At 34.1% G+C, this 24,025-nt stretch overlaps 1 protein-coding gene across 4 annotated transcripts in view; it reads left to right on the forward strand.

Annotated features, from left to right (window-relative positions):
• LOC105496354 (RNA guanylyltransferase and 5'-phosphatase) overlaps positions 1-24,025 on the forward strand; it is a 334,421-nt gene that overhangs the window by 170,782 nt on the left and 139,614 nt on the right. For all 4 annotated transcript variants that reach the window (XM_011766698.2, XM_011766691.2, XM_011766718.3 and 1 more), the window contains one exon: positions 15,286-15,386. In XM_011766698.2, the coding sequence (XP_011765000.1) occupies positions 15,286-15,386 (101 nt within the window). The remainder of the gene's footprint in view (positions 1-15,285; positions 15,387-24,025) is intronic.

Raw genomic sequence — 24,025 nt, forward strand, 5'->3', positions numbered from 1 at the left:
GTATAATTTAAGTAAGAATAAAAATCTTGAAAGTGTTTTTGTTTTATATTTAGAAAAATGGCTTTTCTTGTTGTACCTACCAACTCTACTATGGTTAGTAAAACATAACTGTTTCTGTTGAGTCTAGAGTTATTTACTTTCAAACGGTAGAGATATAATTGTTTTTTAATGTTTTCCTCACTATTTTGATTTTCCTATAAGGTGGGTCAGCTTGATTTTATGTATCCGGTATTCATCAGTTTGCATAGAAATTTAGAGTCAGCTTTGATTTTAATATTGCATTCTTTTGAAATATTAATATTTTTATCAAATCTTTACTGCTGCCAGGTATATTGAATATTATGGATAGATTGTAAGATGAAAATTGGAATTAGCCTAATGCCTTGTCTTGAAGTACATGACGAATTAGAATGGTTTTCCTCTGTAGCAAGGATGTTACCATGGTGAGAGCTTCTGTTTCCATGACATTTGCTTGCATATTTTGATAGGTCTTCAATTGAAGAAGGGCTCTGTTTTCTGGCAGGCTGCAAAAGTGTCAATCTTTTCTCAAAATGTGTTATTTTTATTGAAAAATATAATTTTCCAGGGAATTGTAATAGCAAAGTGCCAAGAAAGAAAATGCACCTTATTTTAATTTTTTTTCCTTGTTCAACTTTTAGAGCACAGCAAAATATTCTTAGCTTGCTTTGTGTAAGGAAGAAAAGGAAAACATCATTTTCAAGTTTTAAAAATAAATATTTAGTTTTTTTTGAATTTTGTTGGCAAAATAAACAGCTACAGATGCATAATTTGTAATCAGTCTCAGCTAGATATAGATATATCTGTACAACTAAAAGGAATTGCTAATGATGATATATTGGTAGCAGAGAAAGGGGAAATATATAAATAAGGACTTCACAAAATGAAAGAAGTGGTGAATTCCTAGAGGGTAAATATACAGAATACCAAATCAGTTCTCATATAAATGATACATATTAAACACTTAATGAATTAGGGATAGTTCTTTTTATTAATAACTTATGTTTAAAGTTGAAACATTAATGGTAGATTTTAAAATTTGCATTTTACAGTGGTATAATTTTAATTTTTAAACTAGATAATACAGTCACTTGGTTCAGAAATTTTAACATGTATTTAAAAAATACACAGAAGAAAGTCTCTCTCTCATACTTCTTCCCTAGTTTCTTTATCTATATAGAAGCAAATACAAATGTGTGAATACATTCTTATTTTCATTCTACTTTTTCATAAAGATAGCATATTATTTTACTTTTTGTTTACATATTGTTTGCTTTTCAGAATTTGTCCAGGTATATTTTTAATGTCTATTTTGTTTTTGTTAGTGCTCTGATTTAGGCATCTAGGGAGATATATTGGAATCATAGCAAAAAGATAGGGGTTATTAATTGTTATCTCTTATCCCTTATGCTTATAGCAATTCCATGTTTTAGGAGGAAATATGTAAAAGCACACATTTTGTCTATGTAGGGTACGAAAATTGATTTTCCTTTTGTTGTCAAAGTTCAGTGATAACTTTAGTGGCTCTTTCTACTGATAGACCAATTCATTTTATAAGAGCTATAAACTGAAAGAGTCTCTAAAAAATATGTGTTTATACATGCTATTTCTTCTGCCTGAAACTATTTTCTTTTTTGTATTACTCCCATTTATCCTTGAACTATCAAGTTAGATGTGCTTCCTTGAGGAAGCCTGGTTGTCTAGCTGAGCTTGACTCTCCCCTGCCCCCACAGTATTCCCATTGGCCTCAATGCACTTAACATGTATGAATTTTTAGTTATTTTAAAAATTACCATTTCTCTTACTAGATTGTAAGTACCATGAAGACAGAGACCATCTCTGTCTCATTCACAGTGATATTTTTAGTGCTTGTAACAGTAGGGTGAATATTAAATACTGTGTTGTACATGTAGGCAATCTAAATGTCTTAGTTCCTTGATTCACTGTACTTTCTCTTGTAGCTACTTAACTCATCCTTATTGCCTGTGTAATTCTCAGCTTAAATTTTACTTCCCCTGGGAAACTTCTCTTTATGTTTTTGACTGTGTTAACATTTCATTTTCTCTGGTATTATAGCACTCTGAACTTCATATTTCATTAAATTCTTGACAGTTTTTTGTAACTGCTTATTATTTGTCTGAAACCCCCGTTATCTTTATCTTACTGGCCTCTAGCACAACTGGTTGACACAGTCTTAGCAGTTGATCAATAGATATTGGTTTAAAAAAAAAGAATAAATTCATACTTTCGATCAGTGGTTCTCAACTGGCATGATTTTACTTCCCAAATAACATTTGACAGTATGTGGGGACATTTTTTATTATTTTGATTGGCCCATAGAGGCCAGGGATGCTGTTAAACCTCCTACATTGCACGGAACAGCCCCCACAACAAAGAGTCAACTGCCCCAATGTCAGTAGTATTGCTGTTAAACAACCCTGCGTTAGACGCTGGATTTCTTTGCTTTCTCCGTATTTTCTTAGATTTATAGATTTATAAATTTATAGGGCTTTTGAATGTACTTGAACAGATATCTTAACCATTTTGTCTTTTTTCTTTAAATTCTATGTTTTGTGACAATTTAACTTTTTTGACACGTAGAAATTGTATATATTTAGGGCATACAGCTTGATGTTTTGATGTACATTGTGAAATAATCACCACATTCCAGCTAGTTAACATCTGAGATTTCTGTCTACCTGCCATTTTTGTACCCTTTGACCAACATTATCCCATTTCTGGTTCCCTCCATTTCTGGGCAGCCACCATCCTAATCTCTGCTTCTATGAGTTTGACTAATTGAGATTCCATGTAAAAGTGAGATCATGCAGTATTTCTCTTTCTGGCTTATTTTTGCTTAGTGCAGTGCTCTCCAGCTCCATCCACATTACCACAAATGGCAGAAGTTACTTTTCTGGGGGTAAGGCTGAATAATTTTCCATTATATATACACCACATTTTCTTTAACCATTCATCCATTGCAGGACATTTAAGTTGCTTCCATATCTTCGCTATTGTGCATAAAGCTGCAGTGAATGGGAGAGAGCAGATATCTCTTCATGATCCTGTTTTCAGTACTTCCAGATACATACTCAGAGGTGGGATTGCTGAATCATAGGGTGGTTCTGTCTTTAATTTTTTTGAGGAACCTCAATACTGTTTTCACTAATGGGCTGCACCAATTTACATTCTCACCAACAGTATACAAGGGTTCGCTTTTCTCCATATCCTTGACAACACTTGTTAGTTCTTGCCTTTTTGATAATAGGCATCCTCGTAAATGTGAAGTGCTGTCTTATTGAGGTTTTGATTTGCATTTTCCTGCTGATTAGAAATGCTGAGATGCTTTTTAGTAGGCCTGTTGGCGATCTACATTTCTTGTTTTGAGAAGTGTCTATTCAGGACCCTTACCCATTTTAACAGGTTGTTTGTATTTTTAATATTGAGTTGTATGACTTCTTTATATATTGGATACTAACCCCGTGGATGTATAGTTTGCAGATATTTTTTTCTTATTTCATAGTTGACTTTTCACCTTGTTTGTTGTTTCTTTTGCTGTGCAGAAGGTTTTTAGTTTGATGTAGTCTCTCTTGTCTATTTTTGCTGTTGCCTGTGCTTTTGGTGTTATATCCAGAAAATAGTTGCCAAGACCAATGTCAAGAATTTTTTTTGTTATTATTTTCTTCTAGGAGTGTTACAGTTTCCATTTTTGTGTTTAAATATTTAATCCATTTGAGTTGATTTTTGTGTACGGTGTACACCTTTTTTTCTTTCCATTCGCCCCATACAATGTGGTAGTTAATATATATTTTGGAATCTGGAATAAAATACTTGGGTTCAAATATCTTTTCTACCAATTTCTTTATGACTCTGTTTTGTGAGCCATGAGAAAAAGGTACCATGTTAGATTCACCTACCTCATGGAGCTATTTTGAGAATAAAGTTATTTAAGAGAAGTCAAATCAGTAACTGGTGAAAAGCAAAAACCCAGTCGACGTTAGCCCTTAGAAGTTATTACTGCCTTTATTATTCTGTGTAAAGGGCATAGGAGGGGATAAAACTAGAGAGGATGAATAAGGCTAGATAAGCGGGCAGAGGGGAGGTGGTCTTTGGTTGTTAGGGTGAGAAGCTTGTATTATTTTCAGTAAACCATCTAACCAGATGGATTCAGTATCAGTTGTATTTGATAGGACCTGTTGATAATAGGGATAAGAATTAAGTTGATCACAGTAGCCTGGGTGAAAAAGTAAGAGAGGTAATTGGTGGAATATGGAACTGGTAGAGACTGCATCAAAGATGATTAGAGAGTTTTGAACCTTTCTGGTTAGGAGCATTATGTTAATCAGAAATGGAAATCAGAATGGAGATGAACTAGTTTTTTGTTTAAGAATATAAATGATTCAGTTTTAGATTTAAAACTTTAGGCTGCCTTTAGGATATTAATGAATAAGCCAGTGCCTGACATACTTTTATCTGGGAGAAAGTTAGGATGAGAGATGAATTGGGAGTAATTTTCATTGTGGGTATATTTGGAGTGTTAGAGGAGTGGATTCTTTATAATGTGTAATAGTGAAAAGGCAAATAATAGATTATTGAAGAATGTGCGTTCATAATTGATTCCATTGTTTTACTGTCTCTAGCAGCATTACTGTCTAGGATTTCTAAAGTTTTCTTTAAAAATAAATGCTGTAATAAAACTAATACTATAGTGAGGACAGGGATCTTTCTTAGCTTCAGATGTGATCTTTGTGAAGAAGGCATTGTGTCTCAGGTTTTACTGTTGAATCTGGTGATAACTACTCACATTTTACTGGTGGAAATAATAGAGTAACATAAGCCTGCAAGGTGTTTTTGGATATCTTTGGTCTAGATATCCTGTTTTAGGCAAGCAAAATGCTATTATTGCATTTTTACAAATGAGATAGATAAAGCCCACTTTGAACTTGCTTAAAATAATTACGTTAGTAGAGGCAAAGAGGGACTAAATATGTTGCTCCTTTGCCGTTACTACTGCTAGCTTCATTTGCATCAGGGTTTCTCAACCTTGGCACCATTGACATTTTAGGCTAAATAATTCTTTGCTGTGGGCAGCTGCCCTGTGCTTTGTAGGATGTTTAGTAGCATATCTAGCCTTTAACCACTAGATGGCAGTAGCACTCCCTCCCCACCTCTTTTTCAACCAAAAATGTCTCCATGCATTGCCAAGTATCCCTTGGAGGCAAAATCTCCCCTAATCGAGAACCAGTGCTTTACACCACAAATATATATCACGTATACCTCCAGTTAGCTTCCTCACCACCTTAGTTTTACAGACTTCTCTTTGGCATATGGCCATCTTCTACCTCTAAGCCAGGTTCTGTTTTCATCTGGTCAACACTTTTCTAAGCATCTTATTTTGCTACCTGACGTTTACATGTATTTTTGACTTTAAGATGGCAATGGATATCTTGGGTTATATTGGTAATTACGTTTACACCTAATATATCCCCACGTGTTTTTTTTGATGGCTCACCTGATACAATCAGATTTATTTCTATAAACTAAGTATTGTATTTGTCAGTTAACTATAGCTCTGATAATTATTTTAAACTAGATACATGCTGATAAATTGAATTATATTACTCTGACTACACAGGAACATGTAGAATGAAAGGGTGTTTTTATATCCTTGTTTATAGTTCAGCAAGATTCTGTATTTCAAGTTTGATAAATCATAAATATTTATTTCTAAAAGACTTATTCAGTTCCTGTATTTATAATGTATTTGCTCTTGTTATTTTGGGGATCATAAAAAAAGGATTATTTGGTAGTGATTTATATATATAATCTTTCATAAATATTGTTAGCTTGTTTCATAATCTCAGATATTTCATTTTTCAATTAAGTATACCTGAGACAGATATTTTTGTAGTAAGTTTTGAAATTCTGTATTTTTAATTATTTTATTCAAGTATTCGAGCATTTTACTAGGTGTTTTATAGGCACAAAATTGATATGATTTTTGCTAAAGTAGAATTACATTCTAATGGGTATTTCAGTATATTTTACTCATAGAATCTGTGTCATTGTTGAATCTACATTCTGTAACTGGGAGCTATAGTATTTTAAAAATACAATTTTCTAATACCATTAATTAATTAATTAATTAATTAGGAAAATTAATTAATTAATCTGAGACAGAGTCTCACTCTATTGCCCAGGTTGGCATGCAGTGGCGTGATCTCGACTCACTGCAACCTCCGCCTTTCAGGTTCAAGCAATTTTCCTGCCCCAGCCTCCCAAGTAACTGGGACTACAGACATGTGCCACCATGCCCAGCTAATTTTTGTATTTTTAGTAGATACGGTGTTTCATCATGTTGGCCAGGCTAGTCTTGAACTCCTGACCTCAGGTGATCCGCCTGCCTTGGCCTCCCAGAGTGCTGAGATTACAGACGTGAGCCACTGTGCCTGGCACCATTTTCTAAAATTTTTTAATCTTTAATTTTCATAAAGGTGCTTTGAAGTTCCTAATAATATCAAGTCTAGTATTCCAAATTAATATGAATGATTTGGTGTGCATTGAGATGAGGAGTTACTTAAGTTTCTGAATTATTGCTGTGTAAAAACAGAAGAGTTGATACGTGTTTTCTTATTAGACAAAATTGAGTCTTGATTTACAGGCAAGAGAATGTGAATGATATTTAATATCTATTATACAAATAAAATTACATATTAAAGCTTTTTAGATTTCATCATTAGGTACCTATTAGGAGATATTTTAAAACTATACCATCATTCAACTTTTCTAGATTTAATAACTTAGATTGATATTGGTTTCTAAGTGGCCTTGTAGTCACTTATATAAACAAGTCGGAAGCGGAACTAAACGATGATTTGTCTGTAAATATGAAATTTCCTTGGCAGAGGTTGCAGATGCGGTGGGATGTGCATAGTGTGTTTCAAGCTACACAAACTTACTCTTTTTCTTGAGCCCATTCACTCTTGCTGACACTCCTTTCTCCCTTACTTTTTTTGACCCTTTACTACTATAATGAGCCACTGTTACTTAAAGGCCTGTGACTTTTCTGCCAAATAAGGTTTACTAGGAAAATGACTATATTTTATCAGATTCTCTTCATTAATGGGTTGACAATGGGAAAATTTTGCAGTTTCAACGTTCCAAAAAAACTTGCATTGAAAGCCAGTCTAAAGAGATTTATTTGTGATTATCATAAAGTATATATGTTATCTAAATAAATCTCTCAGGGAAAATATATGGAATAAAATTTCCACTGAAAAATTATATATTTGATTTTATACTTACTCATGCTTCAATACAAAACTTGAGGGAAAATAATGTGCATTATTTTCTTACACGTGGCACAGTTAAAAGGTGTTTCCTATCAATTCCAATGATTTTTCTTTCTTAGCAAAACAAGTTATATTGGATCGTCATTGTATGGACTTCCGTTTGAAATAAGCGATCCTGTGATTATGATTTTTGCAATTTTAAATAATTTATAAAAATCCGTTTGAGCTGGGTGCAATGGATTGCACCCTTCATCTCAGCTACTCAGGAGGCTGTGATGGGAGAATTGCTTGAACTCAAGAGTTCAAGGCTGCAGTGCTTTGACTGCACCTGTGAATAGCCACTGCATCCCAGCTTGGGCAAGATAGCAAGACTCCATATCTAATTTAAAAAATTAAATTAAAAATTTGTTAGAATGCAATTTAACTTGGATAATTAAAAAATATTAGTATTGAGAAACTTAGCAATTTTTCCTTCCGAAGTATTTTTCTCATAATATGGGCCCACCCTCCATAATGCACACACTGAAGGGGGAGACTTGCTTCTCCTTTAGCACATCCTATATTTTTCTACTCCTGTGTTTTTGCTCATGTTTACTTCATGCTGCAAATCTACATGAGTGAATATTACCCATCCTTCAAGGCTTACAATGTTCATTCCTTTATAATCAATTTTAAGACACTCAGGTAATACCTTTTCTTTTTTTGCTATGTACTTAGAATACATTTAAAATCCCCAAGTGAGATTTATCCCTGGGTCACAAGGTTGGTATAAACATACGCAGATCAATCAATATGATATACCACATTAACAGAATAAAAGCTAAAACCACATGACCATCTCCACAGATTCGTACAAAGCATTTGGCAAAGTTCAACATCCTTTATGACAAAAACTTCCAATAAAATAGGTATAGAAGAAAATTTTCTCAACACAAAGGCCATTTATGAAAAGGCCATAGCTAGCATCATAATTAATGGGGAAGAACTAAAAGCTTTTCCTGTAAAATCTGGTACAAGGCAAGGATTCCCCTTCTTGGTGCTTCTATTCAACATAATACTGGAACTACTAGCAAAAGCAATCAGGCACGAAAAAGAAATAAAAGGCATCTAAAATGGAAAACAAGTAGTTTATCAATGCTTGCAGATGACATGATCCTATATGCAGAAAAAGACTGTTATATCAAAAAAAAAAAACCCTGTTAATTTAGTAAAGTTGTGGGATGCAAAGTCAACACACAAAAATCAGTTACATTTCTCTGCACCAATCAATCACAGCCTGTCTGAAAAGAAAGTGAAGAAAACAATCTCGTTTACAGTAGCATCAAAAAGAATAAAATACCTAGGAATAAATTTAACCAAGATGGAAGAAATTGAAGATGATACAAATAAATGGAAAGATAGACCATGTTAATGAATTGGAAGATTTACATTGTTAAGATGCCCATACTACCCAAAGAGATATACAGATTCAGTGCAATCCCTATCCAAATACCAATGACATTTTTTACAGAATTAGAGAAAAACAATTCTAAAATTTGTAGGGAACTAAAAACCCTGAAATAGCCAAAGCAGTTTTGAGAAAGAAGAACAAAGTTGGAAGCATCACACTTCCTGGTTTCAAGTTATATTACTAAGCTCTAGTAATTAAAACAGTGTAGTACTGACATAGAAAGAGACACATAGACCAATGGACCAGAATAGAGGGCCCAGAAATAAGCCCAAGCATATATGTTCAACTAATTTTTGACATGGGTACCAAGAATACACCATGGGGAGAAGATAATCTTTTCAGTAAATGATGCTGGGGAAACTTGAATATCCACATACAAAAGAATGAAATTGGACCCTTATACCATATCCAAAAATCCACTTAAAATAGATCAAATACCTAACTGTAAAACTTGAAACTGTAAAACTCCTAGAAGAAAATATAGTGGAAAAGCTCCTTGATGTTGGTCTTGGCAGTGATCTTTTTGATGTTACATCAAAAGCTCAGGCAACAACAGCAATAATAGACAACTGGGACTATAGGAAACTAAAAAACTTCTGCACAACAGAGGAAACGATCAACAAAATGAAAAGGCAGATTGGGTGAAAATATTTGCAAAGCACATATCTGATAGGGGGATAATATCTATAATATTAAAGGAATTCACAACTTGGTAGCAAAAAACAAAACAAAAACAAATAATCTAAGGACTTGAATAGACTTTTTTTTTTTTTTTCCCCCCAAAGAAGCCATAAAAGTGGTCAACAGGTGGCTGGGCATGGTGGCTTATGCCTGTAATCCTAACACTTTGGGAGGCCAAGGCGGGTGGATCACCTGAGGTCAGGAGTTCAAGATCAGCCTGACCAACATGGAGAAACGCCGTCTATACTAAAAGAAAAAAATTAGCTGGGCGTGCTGGCACATGCCTGTAATCCCAGCTACTTGGGAGGCCGAGGCAGGAGAATCACTTGAGCCTGGGAGGCGGAGGTTGCAGTGAGCCGAGATCACACCATTGCACTTAAGCCTGGGCAACGAGAGGGAAACTCCATCTTAAAAAAAAAAAAAAAAAAAAAAAAAGGTCAACAGGTGTATGAAAAGGTGCTCAACATCACCAATCACAGGGAAATGAAAATTAAAACCTCATTGAGATATTACCCCATGCGTATTAAAATGGCTATTATCGAAAATACAAGAGATGACATACAAAATAGTTGGTGAAAGTGTGGAGAGTGAGGGTGTTCCACTGTTGGTAGGAAAGTAAATTGGTACAACCATTATGGAAAACAGTATGGAGGCTCCTCAAAAAATTAGAAACCTATTATATGACTCAGCAGTTCCTCTGAGTATATACCAAAAGAAATGAAATTAGTACCTCATAGAGATATGTATACTCTCATGTTCATTATAGCATTATTTGCAACAGCCTACATATGGAAACCACCTAAATGTCCTTCAGTGGGTCAATGAATTAAGAAATTATGGTATATTTATGCAACAGAACATGATTCAGGCTTAGAAAAAAAGATCTTGTCATTTATAACAACATGGATGGAGCTGGGGGGCATTGTACTAAGCAAGATAAGCCAGACACAGAAAGAGAAATGGTGTGTGATTTCACTTACATGTGGAATCTCAAAGAGTTGAGTACACAGAAACAGAATGCAAAAAACACCTATTATTAAGCTACTTGGTTAATAAGCTCTTTTAAATGGGGGAGAAACAAACCCAGTTGGTAACTTATTAGTAACAACTTTTGATTATAGGTGATAAACTAATTCTGTACCTCCTTACTGTAATTGAAACAGATATAAATTACTCTGTCAGTTCTAACTGTACAGTCTTCTGTGGTTAGAAGTATGAAAAAATTAGCAAGCTCAGGTCAGAGGGAGAGCTATGCTTTTTGTCCTCCCTCTCAATTGTGGGTATTCAGAGGGATTTGTTTTGTTGAAACTAGAAGGTACTGTTCAGGACTAGGAAGAAGGTTACCAGTGCTGCGGGTGGGGGAATTGGGGAGATGTAGGTTAAAGAGCACAAATTTGCAGTTAACATAGGCTGAATAAGTCTGGAGGTCTAATGTACAGCACAGTGACTGTACTTAATAATATTATTTTATATAGTGGAAGTTTGCTAAGAGAGTAGATATCAGATGTTCTTGACACACACGTACGCACATACAAGGTAACTGAGGAGAGGGATAATGTTAATTTGCTTTACCATGGTAATCATTTCACTATGTATATCAAACATTGTGTTATAATGTTATATGCTTTACATATCAAAAAATTTCAGTTAGTTTTTCATTCTGTTGAGTAAATGCATTCCAATTAGGATACCTATAAAGTGAATATACAAATGTATCAATTAGTGTGATTTATTTATATTTACATATTATATGCATTAGAAAGCTATAATGCTGAGTAACACAATTATTTACAAAGCTTTTGTTTATTAAAATAATTTTTGTAATCTCTAATTACATGGACAGTGTTGTACAACCATCTCCACTATTTCCGAAACCTTTTCATCTTCCCAAACAGAAATCATTTAACCACTAAGCAGTAACTTCCATTTTCTTCCACACTGTAGCCCTGGGTGACCTCTAATCCAGTTTTGGTCACCATGATTTTTTTCTATTTTAAATATTTCATGGAAGTGGAATCATAACAATATTTTCCTTTTGTGTCTGGCTTATTTCACTTAGCATAATGCTTTTGAGGTTCATCCATTTGGTAGCACATATCAAAACTTCATTCCTTTTTATATTTGGATAATGTATATGTATACAACCTTTTGTTTATCTGCTCACCTGGTGATGGAAACTCGTATTGTCTTTACCTTTTAAGTTTTGTGAAGAATGCTTCAATGAACATTGACATACAAGTGTCTGTTTGAGTAGCTGTTTTCAGGTTTTTGGAGTGTGTACTTAGAAATGGAACTTCTGGGTCATGTGATAATTCTGTGTTTGGCTTTTTGAGGAACTGTTAACCTTTTATCTATAGTGGCTGCACCATTTTACCTTTCTAACAGCAATGTGCATGTTCTGATTTATCCACATTCTCACCAACACTTGTTATTTTCTGTTTATTTTTAAAATTATAGTCACCCTAGTTAGTGTGAAGTGGTATCTCCATTTGATTTTGATTGCATTTGTTTAATGATTAATGATAGTGAGTATCTTTTCATGTGCTTATTGGCCATTTGTGTATCTTCTTTGGAGAAATGTTTATTCAAGTCTTTTGACTTTTAAATTTGTGTGTGTGTGTGTGTTTTTTTTTTTTTTTTTGCTGTTGTTAAGTTGTATCCATTTTAACAGTATATTCTGGGTATAAATAGGTACATACCCAGATTTATATCAGATGTATAATTTGCAAACATTTTCTCCCATTCTATAGGTTGTCTTTTCACTTTCTTGATAATGTTCTGTCATGCACAAAGGTTTTTAATTTTGATTAAGTCCAAACTTTGTAGTTTTGCTTGTTTCTTATGCTTGTTTCTTATGCTTTTCTTGTTGCTTATGCTTTTGGTGTCAAAACTAAAAATATACTGCTAAATCTAAGATCGCAAAGCCTTATGTTTTCTTCTAAGACTTTTATGGTTTTACATGTTATATTTAGGTTGTTTATTCATTTTTTGTTAATTTTTGTATATGGTATGAGGTAGGCATTCAATTTCTTAGTTTGGTATGTGGAAAACCAGCTGTCCCACCTCTCTTTCTTAAAGAGAGTATTCTTTCCCTCATTGAATGGCCTTGGCATCCTTGTGGAAAAGAAATCAATTTGCTATAGATGTATGACTTTATTTATATACTCTTAATTCTATTCTGTTGGCCTTTGTGTCTGTCTTTACGCCAGTACCACCTGTTTTGATTACTGTAGCTTTGTAGTAAGTTTTGAAAAGTAAAAAGTGTGACTCTTTCAATTTTTTCTTTTTTCAAGATTGTTTTGACTCTTTAGGCCTCTTGAAATTTCATGGGAATTTGAAGAGCACATTTTCATTTCTGTGGAAAACGCTGTTGGAATTTTCATAGAGATTGCATTGAATCTGTAGATTGTTCTGGGAGTATTGACATCTTAACACATTAAGTCTTCCTATCCATGAACATATGATGTCTTTCCATCTTTTTTTTTTTTTTTTTTTTTAAAGAAATCAATGTTTAGTATACAGATGATTCACCTTGGTTAAATTAATTCCTACGTATTTTTTCCTCTAGATACTATTGCAGTTTTTTTTTTTTTTTTTTTCCTAAAGACAGAGTTTCACTCATTGTTCAGGCTGGAGTTCAGTGGTAGGATCATGGCTCACTATAGCCTTGACCTCCCAGGCTCAAGCAGTTCTCCCACCTCAGCTTCTTAAGGAGCTGGGACTACAGGCATGTGCTACTGTATTTGGCTAATTATTAAAATTTTGTAGAGATAAGGTCTTACTTTCTTGCCCAGGCTGATCTCGAACTCCTGGGCTCAAGCTGTCCTCACACCTCCACCTCCCAAAGTGCTGGAATTACAGGCGTGAGCCACCACGCCTAACCCTATTGTAAGCTTTTAAAAATTTCCTTTCCATTTTTTCTCTTCTGATTTTTATTGGTGGTATATAGAAGCAAAACTGAATTTTTGTGGTGATAATTTCACCAAAAATAGTAAATTATTAGGCATAAATTTAACAAAAGCCATGCAAGATCTCCATACTGAATACCATAGAACATTGTTAAGATTCATTTAAGGATGAATAAATGGAGAGATTTACAGTGTTTATGAATCAGAAGATTCAATTTGGTTAAGGTGTCATTTCTTCCCTAACCTATTGATTGATTCAGTGTAATCCTCATTATAATCTCAGCAGGCTTATTTTTCATAGAAATTGGCAAACTGATTTTACAATTTATGTGGAAATGTAAATGCTACCTTAGCTAAAAGTGTTTTGAAAAAGAAGAATAAAGTTTGAGGACTTACACAGCCTGTTTTCAAATGTATAAAGTTATAGTAATTGAGACTATTCTGTTAGCAGGAAGAAAGGCATATATGTCAATACAGCAGATTAGTAAGAAAAGAAATGTGTGTGTATGTATATATATATATTTATATATACACAGTCCTGTGCCTCATACCATAGAAATTAATAAACCTGAAGTAGTTTGTATACCTAAAAATAAGAGCTAAAACTATAAAACCTGGTCTAAGAAAACATAGTAGAAAATTGTAATGACTTTAAGAAAATATTCCTTAAATAGGTCACAAAAAGCACAAATTATATAATTTTTAAATGGATAATTTTGACATTACTAAAATAAAGAACTTTGGTCTTCAAAAGAAATTGTTTAGAAAATGAAAAAGCCAAAGACTGGTAGAAAATATTTGTAATACATATATCCAACCAAGACTATTTATTTAGAATATATAAGTAACTTCTTACAAGGCAGTAATGAGTCAAACAGCTCAGTGAAAACAAGAGTAAAAGATTTGAACAGACGCTTCACCAAAGAAGGTATATAGATAGCAATAAACAAAAGAAAAGATCTTCACTATCTTTGTACCATTAGAGAAATGCCAGTTAAAATGGTGAGACACACACTTTAGAAAGGCTAAATTAAGAAGACTGACAGTGCCTCGTCTAAGGTGGATATAGAGCAAATGGACCTCTCATTCATTTCTGTTAGGAATAGAAAATGTTACAGTTTGACAGTTCTTACAAAGCTAAACATGCATTTGCCACGTGATACAGTCATTCCACTCTCCTAGTTATTTACCCAAGAGTTAGGAAAACATGTCAATGTTTTGGCAACATCATTCACGATAGCCAAAAACTGGAAACAACCCAGATATCCATCACCTTGTAAATGTGTAAATAATTTGTGGTATATACGTACAATGAAATCCTAGTCAGCAATGAAAAGGAACACACTACTAATACATGCACCACGATAGATTCATCTCAAAAATCTGATGTAAAGTATTTCTTTATTTTTTATTTTTAAAGTATTTCTCATGTAGGTACAACTATAGTCATAGAAAACAGATCACTGTTGCCAGAATGCTGGGGGAGGGAATTGACTGCAAATGTTAGCAGGAAACTTTTTCAGGTCCTTGAAATGTTCAATATCATGATTTTGGTCATAGATACGTAACTATATAAATTTGTCAAGATTTGTTGGTTAATTTTATTCATTATAATTATCCCTCCATAAAGCGGAACAAGAAAAAAAGCATTTTAAAAAATCAAGCTTCTTTTAAGTCATAGAAAGCTTGGATAGAATCACTGGTTTTATTCTTTTTCTGGACTTTCACAAACAAGGGTATACATGTCTTTGGTAGGAAAAGAAGAAAGGTAATCAATAAGAAGGTAGCTATCTAGCCTCAGGTGTTGGTTGAAGATTAAAATTATGTTTAGAAAAGAAGTAATTTTGCTTAATAAAAAGTTACATTAGGTTTAATACATTTAATATTTAATATTTAGCTTCTTAGTAATGATTGTCATCATTTTAATTGGCTTTAGAAATATAAACCTGGTCGATGTGATGATATTTTGAAATGGAAGCCTCCCAGTCTGAATTCTGTGGATTTTCGTCTAAAAATAACAAGAATGGGAGGAGAAGGGTAAGTATGCACTTTTGTACTTTTTGCATGAAATAATACTGTTTGTGTAAGGCTTTACCTTTTACAGGGTATTTCATGTATACTTTACAATACTTTAAAGAAAGAAATGAAAATACTTTATTTTGCAAAATATTTTACATATACATTAATCTCATTTTCAGAGATTACTCCTTTGACCTGTGTCAGCTAACATTTTGCAGTTTCCTTTAAACTTTACTGATCTTTGTTTTAAAATCATTTTTCATTAATATAATATATTATTATATTAATAATGGCAATATAAAAGTTAATAATATTAAAAAATGAACTTTGGCTGGGCGCGGTGGCTCACGCCTCTAATCCTAGCACTTTGGGAGGCCGAGATGGGTGGGTTGCTTGAGCTCAGGAGTTTGAGAGTAGCCTGGGCAACCTGATGAAACTCCCTCTCTACCAAAAATACAAAAATTAGCTGGGCTTGGTGGCACATGCCTATGATCCCAGCTACTTGGGAGGCTGAGGTGGGAGGATTGTTTGAGCCTGGTAGGCAGAGGTTGTAGTGAGCTGAGATTGCACCCTGCTGCACTCCAGCCTGGGTGACAGAGTGAGACCTCATTCCCCCTCACCGCCCCACCCCCCGCCAAAAGAACTTTGTTAAATTGCAAAGTGAAAATTTTACTAAATTTTGAGATTTTACTAAAAAATAATTCTGTTATATGAATTATAGATCTAGATATAAGATGATCATTGGTATTATAATTAAGCATATCAAAATAAGTCTTTTTTACTTTGAAGGAAATTACTTCATGTTTGCATTTGCAGAGCAAATATTTTCTATACTCTTGTAGGGTAAGGGCTTAACTGTTGATTTTCATTAAGGTTTTTCATAATGTTTATTAAGTGTTAATTTTTTAATTTATTGGTTAATCTTCCTTTTATGACTTTTTTGGTTGCTATCTTAGTATACAAGATGCTTTAGCATGAATATTTTGAACATTTTTCCAAAGCCTTGTTTTTATTTCACTTTTGTTCTATAAATTTTTAAGTATCTTGTCTAAGTAAATACATTACAACAAAATAAGAAATCCTTATTCAAGGAAATCAGAAAGAGAAATTAAATAGGATAATACTAGCAAAAGAAATTACAGCTTACCAGTGTATCCTGTGAAATTTTTACTTATCAAAGGTAAAGCACAGATAGCATTTTTGCTAGCTGATGGAACAGGGGATATATGGAGTCCAGACTCCAAAAGATTAAAATATCTTAAGAAACTATGCATTATCAAAGAGAGGAAACTCTGCATTGTGGTGAATCTTAAGTGAAAAGGTGGGTTTAATAAAGCATGTGGATATTCGTTTTCAAACAGTAGGGTATTTAATATTTTATTTTAGGCTGGGTGTGGTGGCTCATGCCTGTAGTTCCAGCACTTTGGGAGGCCAAGGTGGGAGGATCACTTGAGGCCAGGAATTTGAGACCAGCCTGGGCAACAAAAGGAGACCCTGTTTGTAAGACAAACAAAAATTAGCCTGGTATGGTGGTGCATGCTTGTGGTTCCAGCTACTTGGGAGCAAGACTTTGTCTCAAAAAAAAAAAAAAAAAAAGAAAAGAAAAGAAAAGAAAAACACACACACACTATCCCTAAATGTTTGTGGCTTAATTTACGATTGGGACTTAATGGCAAAAAATTGTTACAACAATTATCTGGAACCCCCAAGAATATATTGAACTCTATATAGAGTCTGATTATAATCTGAGGATAGATAAATTTGAGACTATAGGAATAGGTGGAATACACGCACGTGAATGACTTTCAGGATAATTTCAAAAATATCTTTCTCTTATCTAAACATTGAATAAATATTGATATGTTGAACTCAAGATTAGCCCAGTGTACAGATTTTCTCAGTTGCCAGTCAAATGTGGGATTGTTCATCACTAATCGTGCAAGTTGGGTGTAGGCTTGATATGTTCTTCTGGAAGTGCCTTATAGAAGACCATCTCGCTATTAGAAAAATGGAAGCTAAGAAACTAATTCTAGTGGGGCTATACTTGTTTTATTTTGTTTTGTTTTTTTGACACAAGTGAATACAGTTCTTTGAAAAACAAGACTTCAAAGATGAAGTAAAATTTGTTAAACTGCTTCATTACTAAATCTTCTATTTTTCTTAATGCTATATTTATATTTGGTTAAAGAATATAGACTCTTGGATTGTTTCGTTGGGTTTTTAAAAAATTGCTTACTTTTGCCTTTTACAGTCATAATTCTTAGTGGCACTTAAAGGCTTCATGAGGCTAAACATAGAATACTCATTTCTCTAGTAGTAAAAAATGTTACTTTTTCTTGTAATTTCCTATTGTAATTAAACGTAGTCTGTCGTCCTAGTTTTGCTTTTTTTCATAGTATGTTTTTATTTATTATTTATTTATTTATTTGTTTTTTATTATACTTTAAGTTCTAGGGTACATGTGCATAACATGCAGGTTTGTTACATATGTATACTTGTGCCATGTTGGTGTGCTGCACCCATCAACTCGTCATTTACATCAGGTATAACTCCCAGTGCAATCCTTCCCCCCTCCCCCCTCCCCGTGATAGGCCCCGGTGTGTGATGTTCCCCTTCCCGAGTCCAAGTGATCTCATTGTTCAGTTCCCACCTATGAGTGAGAACATGCGGTGTTTGGTTTTCTGTTCTTGCGATAGTTTGCTGAGAATGATGGTTTCCAGCTGCATCCATGTCCCTACAAAGGACACAAACTCATCCTTTTTTATGGCTGCAGAGTATTCCATGGTGTATTTTCTTAATCCAGTCTGTCACTGATGGACATTTGGGTTGATTCCAAGTCTTTGCTATTGTGAATAGTGCCGCAATGAACATACGTGTGCATGTGTTTTTATAGCAGCATAATTTATAATCCTTTGGGTATATACCCAGTAATGGGATGGCTGGGTCATATGGTACATCTAGTTCTAGATCCTTGAGGAATCGCCATACTGTTTTCCATAATGGTTGAACTAGTTTACAATCCCACCAACAGTGTAAAAGTGTTCCTATTTCTCCACATCCTCTCCAGCACCTGTTGTTTCCTGACTTTTTAATGATGGCCATTCTAACTGGTGTGAGATGGTATGTCATTGTGGTTTTGATTTGCATTTCTCTGATGGCCAGTGATGATGAGCATTTTTTCATGTGTCTGTTGGCTGTATGAATGTCCTCTTTTGAGAAATGTCTGTTCATATCCTTTGCCCACTTTTTGATGGGGTTGTTTGTTTTTGTAAATTTGTTTGAGTTCTTTGTAGGTTCTGGATATTAGCCCTTTGTCAGATGAGTAGATTGCAAAAATTTTCTCCCATTCTGTAGGTTGCCGTTCACTCTGATGGTAGTTTCTTTTGCTGTGCCGAAGCTCTTTAGTTTAATGAGATCCCATTTGTCAATTTTGGCTTTTGTTGCCGTTTCTTTTGCTGTTTTAGACATGAAGTCCTTGCCCATGCCTGTGTCCTGAATGGTATTACCTAGGTTTTCTTCTAGGGTTTTTATGGTATTAGGTCTAACATTTAAGTCTTAATCCATCTTGAATTAATTTTCGTATAAGGAGTAAGGAAAGGATCCAGTTTCAGCTTTCTACTTATGGCTAGCCAATTTTCCCAGCACCATTTATTAAATAGGGAATCCTTTCCCCTTTTCTTGTTTTTCTCAGGTTTGTCAAAGATCAGATGGCTGTAGATGTGTGTTATTATTTCTGAGGACTCTGTTCTGTTCCATTGGTCTATATGTCTGTTTTGGTACCAGTACCATGCTGTTTTGGTTACTGTAGCCTTGTAGTATAGTTTGAAGTCAGGTAGCGTGATGCCTCCAGCTTTGTTCTTTTGACTTAGGATTGTCTTGGAGATGCGGGCTCTTTTTTGGTTCCATATGAACTGTAAAGTAGTTTTTTCCAATTCTGTGAAGAAACTCATTGGTAGCTTGATGGGGATGGCATTGAATCTATAAATTACCTTGGGCAGTATGGCCATTTTCATGATATTGATTCTTCCTATCCATGAGCATGGAATGTTCTTCCATTTGTTTATGTCCTCTTTTATTTCACTGAGCAGTTGTTTGTAGTTCTCCTTGAAGAGGTCCTTTATATCCCTTGTAAGTTGGATTCCTAGGTATTTTATTCTCTTTGAAGCAATTGTGAATGGAAGTTCATTCCTGATTTGGCTCTCTGTTTGTCTGTTACTGGTGTATAAGAATGCTTGTGATTTTTGCACATTAATTTCATATCCTGAGACTTTGCTGAAGTTGCTTATCAGCTTAAGGAGATTTTGAGCTGAGACGATGGGGTTTTCTAAATATACAATCATGTCATCTGCAAACAGGGACAATTTGACTTCTTCTTTTCCTAACTGAATACCCTTGATTTCTTTCTCTTGCCTGATTGCCCTAGCCAGAACTTCCAACACTATGTTGAATAGGAGTGGTGAGAGAGGGCATCCCTGTCTTGTGCCAGTTTTCAAAGGGAATTTTTCCAGTTTTTGCCCATTCAGTATGATATTGGCTGTGGGTTTGTCATAAATAGCTCTTATTATTTTGAGATACGTTCCATCAATACCGAATTTATTGAGAGTTTATAGCATGAAGGGCTGTTGAATTTTGTCAAAGGCCTTTTCTGCATCTATTGAGATAATCATGTGGTTTTTGTCTTTGATTCTGTTTATATGCTGGATGACATTTATTGATTTGCATATGTTGAACCAGCCTTGCATCCCAGGGATGAAGCCCACTTGATCATGGTGGATAAGCTTTTTGATGTGCTGCTGAATCCGGTTTGCCAGTATTTTATTGAGGATTTTTGCATCGATGTTCATCAGGGATATTGGTCTAAAATTCTCTTTTTTTGTTGTGTCTCTGCCAGGCTTTGGTATCAGGATGATGTTGGCCTCATAAAATGAGTTAGGGAGGAGTCCCTCTTTTTCTATTGATTGGAATAGTTTCAGAAGGAATGGTACCAGCTCCTCCTTGTACCTCTGGTAGAATTCAGCTGTGAATCCATCTGGTCCTGGACTTTTTTTGGTTGGTAGGCTATTAATTATTGCCTCAATTTCAGAGCCTGCTATTGGTCTATTCAGAGATTCAGCTTCTTCCTGGTTTAGTCTTGGGAGAGTGTAAGTGTCCAGGAAATTATCCATTTCTTCTAGATTTTCTAGTTTATTTGCATAGAGGTGTTTATAGTATTCTCTGATGGTAGTTTGTATTTCTGTACGTTTTAAATATATTTTGTTCTTTTAAAATTTTACCTATTTATATGTCTTCTCCCTAAAAAATGGAATTACTTTTGAGTCTAGCGCATCTTTAAAACTCATCCAAATGTTACTCTAAGGTGATTTTCAGTTAGGAATGTGCAACTTACATCAGTGTATGTACATTATTTGTGTAATGGTAGTCAGTTTTCAAAAATAGAATATTTAATATGAAATATAACATGGTAACTATTACATAAAACATATTTAGTTAGCCAGAGTAATATGCTTTTTCTAAATGTAAAGAATGTTGTGCATTATAGTAGTCTTCACTGAATGAATGAGTTTATATCTAATGCTTAGCATTAACTCAGTATTTTAGAGAATATTGTAAGAAATATGCCTATAATAGTTTGAAAGGGGAGTAGCTATGTTTCTGAATCATTAAGCATGCACTAGTGAAGTGGGACTAAGCTATTGAAACACCATGAGAGAAACTCATTTCTTTGATTGTACTTCCAAATATTTCCACAAAGCCTAAAATGGAATAGAATATCTTGAAAGTATAATATAAATAGTAGTCTTTGAAAATGACTGCAGTAATTTTCTAAGAAATGAAGACTTAGGCATTCTAGGTATGTTATTGAGTTTGACTTTAATGAGGTGCTAATAGTATAGATTTCTGTTAGATTAAAATTTAATACAAATAGAAAAATCTGTTCTATGTGTTGAGTGCCCTGTTGATGGCAATTAAAATCTGTACTTTGCTCTTTTCATTTCCTATTATCATTTCTGAATATTTGAGATATATTAACATTGATTTATCATGGCCAAATATAACTTTTGTATATCTTAGCAATTTATATTGTGTTGAGTTTTATAGACAATATAGATTTTCATCTGAGAGCTATTTGTTGTTTTAAAAATATGATGGCTTTATATTAACTAACTTGTGACCTAAAACCATGGTCATTGTCAAAAGCTAGAATTACAAAAGTAGTCTGTACTCTGGAAATTGCAAACTCTTGAATACAGTGTCAGGGATATATAGTGATTGGTATAAACTTATTATTTATATGGAATAGTATTTTAGAGTACAGATTTTAAAGCTGGACTGCCTAGGTTATCTCCTTACTGTCTGTGTGATTGAGCACATTACTTTTTTCTGTGTGTCAAGTTCTTCATCAATAAAATAAGAGTTGGTCTCATAAGACTTTGTAAGGATTAAATAAGCTAATGTATGTAAAATGTTTAGAACAGAACCCGGTACTTGGTAAATGTTGAAATGTTTGCCATTATTTTTATTGTTTTAATCAAAACAAATTTAAAAGTGCGTCTTCCCTTCTTGCTGCTTCTGCAATACTATCTGTTACTTACTGCACTAAGTCCAACTTTCTGTGTGAATCATTTCCTATTTCATTCCAATCTCTGTTAATTTTCCCTTTTAAAATGCATATATCTTTAGCTTATTTGTGTAATTTATCATAACTGTTAAAACACCTGGAGAGCAAGAGCACAGCAAAGTCAGTAACTTTTCATTATAGACGTTTTTGTAATAAGTCTCTTAAAATAACCTTGATAGTATATATACTGGTATAAATAGTATATAGTGGTTAAGAACATAGGTTACTGGCCAAGTTTGCCCAGAACTAAATCCAATTTCCACTACTTATTTGTTGTGTGATCTTGTTACTTAACCTACCTCATCTGTAAAATGTCCACAGGAATAATGTTTATTTTGTAGATTTGTTGTGCTGAAGATTTATTTACACTCAATATTTAATTGCAGGGGTAAACAAAGTAAATATAAGTCTGCCTTTATAGAATTTACAAGCTAATGGGCTAAAATGAAAAAATGATACTGCTTTATGAGGTTCTGTGAGGATTAAATAAATGATGCGTGTAAATTCAGCATAAAACTCAAATAAATGTTTCCTTTAAAAAATGGTTATAGTTATTAACTGAACCTCAGCAGAATGAATGGTTAAGTCATGAATTAAAAACATACTCTGTATTATCAAGTGGAAAAAAAGTGCCCTGAATGAAGAAGCCTCACTTTGCTGTGAAAATGTAAAGATTTTTTGTCCTTCTAATAAAAAATATACATTCTAAAACAAGAATGAAATGTAATTTTTTTTTTTTTTTTTTTTTGTGACAGAACCTCACTTTGTCTCCCAGGCTGGAGTGCAGTGGCGCGATCTCAGCTCACTGCAAGCTCTGCCTCCTGGCTTCACGCCATTCTCCTGCCTCAGCCTCCTGAGTACCTGGGACTACAGGCGCCACCACGCCTGGCTAATTTTTTTGTATTTTTAGTAGAAACAGGGTGTCACCGTGTTAGCCAGGATGGTATCGATCTCCTGACCTCATGACCCACCCATGTAAGCCTCCCAAAGTGCTGGGATTACAGGCGTAGGATTTGAGCCACCGTGCCTGGCCCAAAATGTAATTTTTTACCTATTACATTGGAAATATTAACATTGTCCCTTTTGGTTAGAATGTGAGCAAATAGATACCCTCCTAAACTGTTTGGTAGGAACAGAAGTTGGTACAACTCTTTCAGTGGGCAATAAGGTAGTATATATCCTGAGAAAATATGCTCCAATTTTGTGAAAGGAGATACCTTGTTTGTCTTCTACATAGTTGTATTCTTAGTACATAGCGTGGTGACTTGTTTATAGTAGGCACTCCAGAAATATTTAGTGATGGAATGTATATACAAACAAATAAGAATATGTAAAAGTATGTGTATAATAATTTTATTGAAGCATCATTATAATAGTGAGAAACTGGAAATATTCAATGTCTTTTTCACTGTAAAAGTCTTTTATAAAATATAGTTGTATACATGTGTCTTCCTGTATGTGTTTCCAGGAAAGTTGTTAATAGTATTCTAAAAATTTCTAATAGTTATCTTTTAGAAATTGTCCTAGTCTGTTGAGATACAAGATTTCCTAGAGCTTTGAGGTTGAACTCAGACCTAGCATCTACATTTGTTGTTTGATTTTGCATTCACACATAGTTGGGTGATGTTAATAGACATACCAGTGTGGATTTAGTTAAAAACAGAAACACAGCAAATATTTTAACAGAATGAATTTAGTTTGAAGAATTGTCTGTTACAAAAGAACTGAAGAGATGAAAAAATCTTGCAGAGGAAGCAAGCACTGCAGGAAGCATATACCATGCAGAGAACTGGGGTAACAAAGAAATGAGGGTAGATTATTAAAATTTAGAAGATTGGAGGAGGCCTTATAGGGTTCATAAGAAGCCAGTTGCTGCCCAGCTGTCATTCTTGCCACAAGATCTTGGAGGAAGGATTCAGAGGCTCCAGACAATTGATATACTGGGTTATAAGGCCCAAGTGGCAGAGCAACTTACACTACAGCCTGAACTTATTGCAGAGTCATCTGTTGTTCTGATTTCAACTTAAAAATGTTAGTC

Source organism: Macaca nemestrina, chromosome 5 (genome assembly GCF_043159975.1).
Source record: "Macaca nemestrina isolate mMacNem1 chromosome 5, mMacNem.hap1, whole genome shotgun sequence".
Classification (NCBI taxonomy): Eukaryota; Metazoa; Chordata; class Mammalia; order Primates; family Cercopithecidae; genus Macaca; species Macaca nemestrina.